The sequence below is a fragment of the Hyperolius riggenbachi genome, chromosome 10 (assembly GCF_040937935.1).
Source record: "Hyperolius riggenbachi isolate aHypRig1 chromosome 10, aHypRig1.pri, whole genome shotgun sequence".
Classification (NCBI taxonomy): domain Eukaryota; kingdom Metazoa; phylum Chordata; class Amphibia; order Anura; family Hyperoliidae; genus Hyperolius; species Hyperolius riggenbachi.
The window spans coordinates 116280550-116290759 of record NC_090655.1 but is presented as its reverse complement, the minus strand read 5'-3'; the positions used below and the strand labels follow the sequence as shown (position 1 = coordinate 116290759).

General features: G+C 47.4%; 1 protein-coding gene across 1 annotated transcript in view; it reads right to left on the bottom strand.

Moving 5' to 3' along the window:
• Positions 1-479: 479 nt before the first annotated feature.
• LOC137534518 (beta-microseminoprotein-like) overlaps positions 480-10210 on the bottom strand; it is a 30956-nt gene continuing 21225 nt past the window's right edge. The window contains exons 3-4 of the mRNA XM_068256050.1: positions 8047-8149; positions 480-672 (exon numbers count right to left, since the gene is read on the bottom strand). Of these exons, the coding sequence (XP_068112151.1) occupies positions 564-672; positions 8047-8149 (212 nt within the window). The 3' untranslated portion in view covers positions 480-563. The remainder of the gene's footprint in view (positions 673-8046; positions 8150-10210) is intronic.

The following is a 10210-nucleotide window of genomic DNA, read 5'->3' as shown; positions in this document are numbered from 1 at the left end:
TAAGTGGTTAACAGACATTCATCTGCATATCTGACAATCATCTGCAGATCTGAAGATCCATCCTGGTGGATCTGATCTGCAGATGAATGTCTGTTAGACAAGGTGTGTATGAGGATCTGCAGATATCATAGACTATGAATGCATTTTGCAGGAACGGATCTTTTGCAGGAACAGAGCTGTTGAATGTGTACAACATCCTTGTGTCCAGCATCTTGCAAAGATTTTTATCTGATGAGGAGTTCATCTCCATAGAAAAGACTGTGAAGGTATGGCTCTCATACTACATGGAATGGGGTAAAATTGGTCTGTGATCCTTTTCCAAAGACTTTTATCTCAAGTGTGTATGTGGCATGAGTCTGACATCAGGAGCTGGTGAGAATGCTCCACTGTTGGAACAAGTTTGACAGCAGAGTTTGACAAAAGTTTGACAGAACACTGCTAAAAAAAATAACAGACAGAGATACTTTATTACTGCAACAATTTATTTTCTATTTTTTCCATTTTGCGTGCGTAATTTGGACTTGTATTGCTTGTATAGAAGATTGTGGATTCTGTAATCCTTTTCAGCCCACCATAACAAAACTAGTACATTCCTCATTGGGAATCAGATCAAAGGAGCAGTCTTCATGATATCTGAACTTGCAATGCTTTGTTTCACGTGGTCTTCCCATGCTAAAAAACAAACAATACATAGATATATGTATGCATATTCAAATATGTTATAATCATTATAATCACAAAGAAACATGTAGACTGTTATTGTTGCCAGGAAAACTATACATTTCTAATGTTGATCCAGTTGCATAAAGGAAAACAGTGGTAGGTTTATGCAGGATCCACATACCTTTGTGCGTTGTCTGCTTTTCTCCTCACTCACCTTAGTGCCCGTAATCACGCCTTGAAAAATTAGAATTTTGGCTAAAGTCACATTTTCAGACAGGAAGAGGCAGGCTTGCTGTGATGTTCCCTCCTAATATCTCCTTTTCCCTGTCCTATAAGGGGAATGAATGGGTGGGGAAGAAGAAGAAATGTGAGGGTGATAGGAGGAAACATCGCTGCAATCCTGCCTCTCTATGTCTGAAAATGTGACTTTAGCCAAAATTCAAATTCTTCAAGGAGTGCTTACTCCTTGAAAAAATTGAGAGTTTGACCTTCACCAAAAGTCACATTTTTCAAGAAGTGTTTACGGAAACTGAGAGAAGCACGGAGAAACAACATAAAGAGGTATGTTGATCCAGCATAAACCTACCACTGTACTTACCTTAGGTAGCTTTGCCTTGGATTGGGTGTTCTTTAAAGGAAACCTGTAATGAAAAAAAACTGCCCCTGGGGGTACTTACCTCAGGAGGGGGAAGCTTTAGGATCCTAATGTGGCTTCCTCCGTCCCCTTCAGCCTTTTGGATCCAGCGCAGAAAGCCCCCGAACTCCATGTGCAGCAATATTTACCTTTTGGCCTCCAACACAGGCACAGTAGAAGCTGATCAAGCTCCGGTGGAACTAGCCAAGCCCCATCTGGTCCACTCTACTGCGCATGTGCAGGCGACGCCGACTCATGCCTGAGAAGTAGAGCAGACCCAATTGAGCTCGACTATTTCCGCGGCAGACCGAACGGAGCTTCTACTGCGCATGCGCTAGAGCCCTAAAGGTAAATATTGCCGCACAGTGCTTGTCGGGGTAATTTCTTGTGGAGCCAACGCTGGATGCCCAAGGCTACAACAGACAGTCAAGGCTACAACAGACAGTGGAAACCTCATTAGGATCCTGAGGCTTCCGCCTCATGATGTAAGTACCCCATAGGGACTATTTCTTTTTGTTACAGGTGTACTTTAAAAGAAAGAAACCTAAAGTAATTCAAATAAAGCCAGTTTAATTTATCTTGGGCTTCTACTGGGTGCATCGATTATGCTCCCATTGTCTGCGATCGAGGATGGGTGTGGCCAGGACCACACAGGCGCAGTGGCCATCGACTGGCTGACTCGCTGAAAACTAAACTGGGTCGCTGAGTCACTGCGGGGGACCAGAGGATTGATTTATCGCAGCGCAGGCACAGGACAGCTGCAAGGGGCCAGTAGAAGCCCAGGTAAGTTAAAATGGCTTAATTTGAATTACTTTAGGTTTCATTTTTCCTTTTTTGTACTATTTGAATTACTAACCTGGGACAAGCATCCAGCTAGAGCAGGGGTCAGGAAACTTTTTGGCTGAGAGAGCCATAAACGCCACATATTTTAAAATGTAATTCTGTGAGAGCCATACAATATGTTTCAAACTGGGACAGTGTACATGCGCAGCAGAGGGCTCATGTCCCTGTTTCCATGGTGATGTGTATACAGTTGGGCAGCGGAAGTGTCAGACATGTCTTCAGCTTCTCTTGGGTTTCAGCAACATCAGCATTTTCCCAGACAGGAGAAATACCAACTAACAGCTTGTACAATTAGCTAGCTGACTTGGGGGTTGATTCACTTTGTAAGACGAGATCCCCGCACTTTGGCTCAATAAGCTGCCTGTTGAGTGACTGACAGCCTATTGGGCCAATCAAAGTGCAGGGATCTCGTCACTGGACCTGACAGGGTCCAGAGTGGGAGAATTGGAGCAGCCGTTAGTTTTGGTGTAGCGCGAGTAAGTTAGTAGTGTATGCAACAGCAGTAGCGTGCCTACTTTGAAAATTCTACTTGTGCTGCCACACTAAGCTGCTCTGCTTGAGCAGTGTAGCTTAGTGAATTAACCCCTACTGATTTGTATGTGAGCCAGATGTAGCCATCAAAAGAGCCACATCTGGCTCCCAATCCATAGGTTCCCTACCCCTTAGCTAGAGGAGCAATTAGATCACTCAATCTATGTTTATTATAGGTCAGTAATTTCACTTTTTTAAAGCAACTGTATGACCTTGACAAAAATGACAGTACCTGAGTACTTCTGAAGACAAGCAGAATCAGACAGAAATACTGTAATGGAGGTATATGCAGTGACAGGGGCGTTTCTAGGGTCCTTGGAGATTGGGGGCACCTGTGGGCACTAGGTGGGGGGCACGCACGGCAAAAAATGGGCATGGCCATGAGGTAAGTGGGCGTGGCCATGGGTGGGGCCAAATGTACATGAACTTAGCAGTGGTGTAAGCTACCGATAAGGCTTCTGCCCATCAAAATATTGGATGGAGCCCCCTGTCCTTTATTTAGATAATTTACAATCAGTATAGGCATAGATCAAAGATGTATACGCACATACAATTTTGATTGGTCAGTCACTGACGAATTTTACCACCCCTGTGCAGTAAGTGGGCCAACAGACAATGAATTTGATGAACAGAGCTAAAATTGGCTAATCAAAATTGTATGTGTGTACCAGGCTTTACAGCTAATACTGTACAAACTGAAAGTAGCAGGGATCAGCATACAATACAGCTGGTTTACAATCAGTAAAGGCACAGAGTAACTCCTTATACTGTACACACTGGAGGTAGATCAGCACACAGTGCAGGCACTAGAGAACAGCATATACTGTACATACTGTAGGCAGCAGAATTCAGCACACTGTAGCTAGCGCGCCGAAAAATATGAGGGTCACGTTGTGCGGCGCGCTTGGCGTGCCGCACCGAAAAATGGGTGGGCCATGGACCAGAATGTGGGTGTGGTAACGGGTGGAGACAAATTTACATGAACCTAGCAATGGTGGGACAATAGATTAAGACAGTGGCTGCGAACCTTTTGGAGGCCGAGTGCCCAAACTGCAACCCACAAGTCACTTATCTATTGCAAAGTGGCAACAGCAATTTAAACTAAATACTGTACAAACGTTTTAACTCATACATGAACATTATGGAAAATCCAAGTTGAAAATAAACTGTGACGATAAACAATTTCATCCATCCTACTCCTGAAAAATGTATTACATTTTTTAGAACCTCCCAGTTTTATTTTCTGTTTTAAAAAGCTAAAAAAAGTAGGTTGCTGAACTTGTCATGTTGGGGGCCTCATGATTGCTGAATTTGTCTTGTTCGGGGCCTCATGATTGCTGAATTTGTCTTGATAGGGGCCTCACGATTGCAGAATTTGTCTTGATGGGGGCCTCATGATCGCTGAATTTGTTGTGTTGGGGGCCTCACGATTGCTGAATTTGTCATGTCGGGGGCCTCACGATTGCTGAATTTGTCATGTCGGGAGCCTCACGATAGACAATAGCGTCTCATATGATGAAGATTCAGCTTTTCCCATAATCTCGTAGTTAGCAATCATGTGACCCCCAACAAGACAAATTCAGCGATCATGAGGCCCCTATCAAGACAAATTCTGCAATCGTGAGGCCCCTATTAAGACAAATTCAGCAATCATGAGGCCCCCAACAAGACAAATTCAGCAATCATGAGGCCCCCAACATGACAAGTTCAGCAATCGTGAGGCCCCCGACATGACAAATTCAGCAATCGTGAGGCCCCCGACATGACAAATTCAGCAATCGTGAGGCCCCCAACAAGACAAATTCAGCAATCATGAGGCCCCCAACAAATCATTAGGCTCTCAACAAGACAAATTCAGCAATCTTGAGGCCCCCAACAAATCATGAGGCTACCAACAAGACAAATTCAGCAGTCATGAGGCACATAAATAGACAGCATTTCACATAAATAGGCAGAATATGGTAGACACCTCTCACCTGGCTTCTGTTTTCTCCTCTACTGGCTGCTGTGCCTGGCAATACTGTTTTTGGCTGGATTGGGGATGATGTGTGGGCTGAAAGGCCTGGCAGTGATGCTGTGGCCGATGCTGTGGCTGGCTTGGCAGGCGGTGATGCTGTGACCTGGCTGGCGGTAATGCTGGGCTGTTGAAGTTAATGCTGGCCTGACTGGTGGTGCTGTTGTGGCCTTTTTGACAGTGATTCTGGGCTGGTTGACTGGTGGTCTGGGCTGGCTGGCCTGGATAGTTTAGGTAGTGACAGGTGCCCCCTAGTTAAGGTAGCGCCAGGAGTCCCCCAGTTTAGGTAGCGACAGAAGCCCCCTAGTTTAGGTAGTGACAGGCGCCCCCCAGGTTAGGTAGTGAGTGACAGGGACCCCCAGGTTAGCTAGTGAGTGACAGGCGCCGGCAAACCGTTCGGGCCATCTCTAATGGTGACACCGTCCTCTCGTGCTCCACCACCCACAGGGCCATGGTTCAAGGGGCCCTGTGGCCCTGGGGTAAGCTTCAGCGTTGGGCCCCCCCATTACCCCTCTGCTCCCTGGGGCCCTGCTGCAAGTATATTAGCAGCCATAATTACCTTATTCTCGGCCGGTGAGCGGGCGGGCAGCGGCTGCACTCGGAGACACGCTGTCTCCCTCCTTCTCTATGACCCGGCGCGTCATGTGTAAACACACGCCGGGTCATAGAGAAGGAGGGAGACAGCATGTCTCCGGATGCAGCCGCTGCCAGTCTGCTCTCCCGCCGGGAATAAGGTAATTATGGCCGCTAATATAGGCCCCGGGGAGCAGTGCAAGCGGGGGGAGAAAATATCGCAGGGTCGGCGCTGCTGGGGCCTCAGCAGCGGTCGGGGCACCGGGGCAAATGAACCTTTTGCCTCTATGGTAGCGCCGGCCCTGGAAATCATTGGTTGTTACGATAAAAAATGTCAGTTAAATATATCATATTTCATATTTGAGAAGTGAAATGAAGTTTATTGGATTTACAGAACTTGCACAATAATTAAAATTAGGCAGGTGCATACATTTGGGCACTGTTGTCATTTTATTGATTCCAAAACCTTTAGAATTAATTATTGGAACTCAAATTGGCTTAGTAAGCTCAGCTACCCCTGACCTACATACAAAGGTGAATCCAATTATGAGAAAAAGTATTTAAGTGGGTCAATTGTAAGTTTCCCTCCTCTTTTAAGTTTCTCTGAAGAGTAGCAACATGGGGTTCTCAAAACAACTCTCAGATGACTTGAAAACAAAGATTGTTCACCAACATGGTTTAGGGGAAGGATAAAGATAGCTGTCTCAGAGATTTCAGCTGTCTTTTTCCACAGTTAGGAACGTATTGAGGAAATGGAAGACCACAGGCTCAGTTCAAGTTCAGTCTCAAAGTGGCAGACCAAGAAAAATCTCATATAGACAGAAGCCACAAATGGTGAGAACAGTCAGAGTCAACCCACAGACCAGCATCAAACACCTACAACATCATCTTCCTGCAGATGGAGTCACTGTGCATCGTTCAACCATTCGGCGCAATTTACACAAGGAGATGCCATATGCGAGAGTGAAGCAGAGGAAGCCTTTTCTCCGCCCACAGCACAAACAGAGCAGCTTGAAGTATGCTAAAGCACATTTGGACAAGCCAGCTTAATTTTGGAATAAGGTGCTGTGGACTGATGAAACTAAAATTGAGTTATTTGGGCATAACAAGGGCGTTATGTATGGAGGAAAAAGAACACAACATTCCAAGAAAAACACCTGCTACCTACAGTAAAATATGGTGGTGGTTCCATCATGCTGTGGGGCTGTGTGGCCAGTGCAGGGACTGGGAATCTTGTCAAAGTTGAGGGATGCATGGATTTCAGTCAGTATTGGCAGATTCTGGAGACCAATGTCCAGGAATCAGTGACAAAGCTGAAACTGTGCTAGGGCTGGATCTTTCAAAAACACCCCCTAAACATGCCCCTAAACACTGCTCAAAATCCACTAAGCCAGGGGTCAGGAACCTTTTTAGCTGAGAGAGCCATAAACGCCACATATTTTAAAATGTAATTCCGTGAGAGCCGTACAATATGTTTCAAACAGTGGTGCAGAGGGCTGTCCCTGTTGCCATGGTGACATGTATACAGTTGATCTGCTGGGCAGCGGAAGTGTCAGACACATCTTTAGCTTCTCTTGGGTTTCAGCAACATCAGCGATTTACCCCGAGAGCCAGACAGGAGAAATACAGACTAACAGCTTGTACAATTAGCTAGCTGACTTGGGGGTTGATTCACTTTGTAGGACGAGATCCCCGAACTTTGGCCCAATAGGCTGCCTGTCAAGCCACAGGCAGCCTATTGGGCCAATACAAGTGCGGGGATCTTGTCTTACAAAGTCACTGGACCTGACAGGGTCCAGGGTGGGACAATTGGAGCAGCCGTTTTGGGGTAGCATGAGTAAGTTAGTAGTGCATGCTGCAGCAGTAGCGTTCCTACTTTGAAAATGTTACTTGCGCTGCCACACTAAGCTGCGCTGCTTGAGCTGTGTAGCTTACTGAATCAACTCCTACTGATTTGTCTGTGAGCCAGATGCAGCCATCAAAAGAGCCACATCTGGCTCCCGAGCCATAGGTTCCCTGCCCCTGCACTAAGGCATTCATGTAGAGGAACAAGTACAACATTCTGAAATGGCCATCTCAGTCCCCAGATCTGAATATAATTGAAAATCTGTGATGTGATTTAAAGAGATCAGTCCATGTTCAGAAGCCATCAAACCTGAATGAACTAGAGATGTTTTGTAAAGAGGAATGGTCCAAAATGCCTTCAACCAGAATCCAGACTCTCTTTGGAACCTACAGGAAGCTTTTAGAGGCTGTAATTTCTGCAAAAGGAGGATCTACTAAATATTGATTTCATTTCTTTTTTGCACCTGCCCCCTTAAGGACCAGAGACCGCTGGTACCAGAATGACGCAATCCTGACGAATTGCCGCGCATACCCGCCACAACCGCCGTCATCGCCTCTCGCCGGGACCCCCAGGACATCCACTCTGCCATCTCTATGACGGCAGAGCCATGTGAGCCGGTCAGAAGCCGCTTTCATTGGCTCCTGACCCTGTCTTTCAATGTAAGTCAATGGGAGCGGCTTACATTGAAAGACAGGGCCAGGAGCCAATGAAATCGGCTCCTGACCGGCTCACATGGCTCTGCCGTCATAGAGACTGGCAGAGCCTGTGAGATGTGGTGAGACTCGTCGGGTTTGAGCGGCGTGATCGGCGGGGAGCGACGGAAACGGCGAATGCGCGCAGCGACGGCTAATTGAAATCTACGCCCTGCCAGCCAGGAGGCCACCAAAACAGGGCGAAGATTTCAATTAGCTTGGTCCATAAATAGTTAATAAATGAACTTACGTGCAGCATGTCATAGCCCCTTTGCCATTGCAGCTGCATCCCGTACAATCCTTTGTCTTCCACTGAGTGTTAAGTGGATGTAATTGTCCTTCATGAAGACATCCTGCAAAGAAACATAAGCATTTTTGATTAATAAATTCTAAATTCTGACAATGTGCAGCCTACAAAAACATGCACAGAAATTATCTGGCTACACGATGAGCAAAAATGCATCATAACCTGGTTGTAACGCTCGGTGAAGCACAGAGAGGTCTGATTACCGGTGATCTGCAGTATCACGGGAAATACAGACGTATACCAGATTATATGTGATCTGCAGTATCACCGATAATCCAATATACTAGCTAACCTCTGGTCACCTGAGTAGAGTGTAGTGATTGGTGCAACAGTAATACAGAGGACAAGCCTCAGTGCAGCGAGGAGAACTGCACCGATCCCTTCCGCAGGTCTGAGTTCTCCAAAACGGGAGGAGTCAGACAGACAGTGGGAAGGGAGGTCCGAAAGTGACACTCAGGCGGAAGTGTCACTAACGGGACGGGGAACCGCCTCAAATCGTGAGGTCGGTTCTCGAGGTCGGACAAGCTAGGTTGTAACCAGACGGGCAGATAAGTACAATATCAGTAGGCAAAGGCGGAGTCAAAGTACAGGCAGGGTTCAGCAGCGGGGTATCAGAAATATCGGGGTACAAAATCAGGAGGCGAAGGCGGAGTCAAAGTACAGGCAGGGTTCGGCAGCGAGGTGTCAGAAATATCGGGGTACAAAATCAGGAGGCAGAGGCGGAGTCAAAGTACAGGCAGGGTTCAGCAACGGGGTATCAGATATAACGAGGTACAAGGTCAGAGTTCAGGAGGATAGTCGAGGCAGGCAAAAGGTCATAACAGATAATCACAATCAAACTAGTACTTTAAGCTATCAACAGAATCTAGCTTAGTGTAGGATTACAGCTCCAGCTGGTCCCGGCACACTAACGGATCTGACTACGGATCTGGGTGCTCCCACATGTGTGAACGCAACGCCAGACAAGGAACAAGTGAACAGCCAGCTGTATATATACACGGAGGCCTCTCCAGCACCTCCCTAAGTGCTAGACCAATCAGGATGGGAGCCAGAGTCAGCTGACCAACCTGGTCAGCTGACTCATCTCTGGCTGACATAAATTCTTCCTGAGTGCGCGCGCGCGCGCGTCACTCTAAACCCTGAGGGACTACGAGTCCCAGCCACAACTGCCCCGCTCTGCGGTGTCTCCGCAGCGGGGGCATGCGGACCAACCGCCGCGTCTGATGCGGCGGTTTCCCCGCTCTTCATGCGTCCCTGCACGGAGACAGCCGCCTCATGCTGAGGAGAGGCGGCTGCCTCTCCGTGTGTGTGGCGCGTGTGTGCGCGGAAAGAGCCGCCTGCCGCTGGATCATGGCGGCGGCTCTTCCGCGTTCTCACAGTACCCCCCCCCCCCGAGTAGTGGACTCCGGACAGCTCCTTCCAGGTTTCTCTGGATGTAAAGCATGAAACTCCCTCACTAAGTCATCCGCATGCATACGGTTCTCAGGTACCCATTGCCTCTCCTCAATGCCGTACCCTTTCCAATGTACGAGGTACTGTACAGAGTTCTGTACCAGGCGTGAATCTAAAACTTTTTCCACTTCATATTCAGGTTGGGCATCTACCAACACGGGAGGAGGAGGAGCAGGGCCCACCTGGACTGCGGGTTTGAGAAGGGATACATGGAAGGACCTTACCCCCCGCATGCAGGTGGGAAGGTCAATGGTATAGGTAACTTTGTTAATTTTCCTGATTACCGGGAAAGGACCCACAAACCTGGGACCAAGTTTGTCAGAAGGTTGTTTCAATGTCAGGTGGCGAGTTGACACCCAAACCAAATCTCCTGGTTGAAAATTCCACTCTAATTAGCGTCTTTTGTCAGCCTGACTTTTCTGACTCTGAAATGCTTTCACAAGGTTGTCCTTTATGGTCCACCACATGTCCCTAAATGTCTTCTGCCAAACCTCCAAGGCTGGGAACGGACTGGACACCACCGGCAATGGAGAAAACTTAGGTAACTTCCCGGTCACTATCTGGAATGGACAAAAACCCGAGGAAGAACTCTTTAAGTTATTGTGTGCAAACTCTGCGTAGGGCAAAAACTTGACCCAATCGCTCTGTGCTTCAG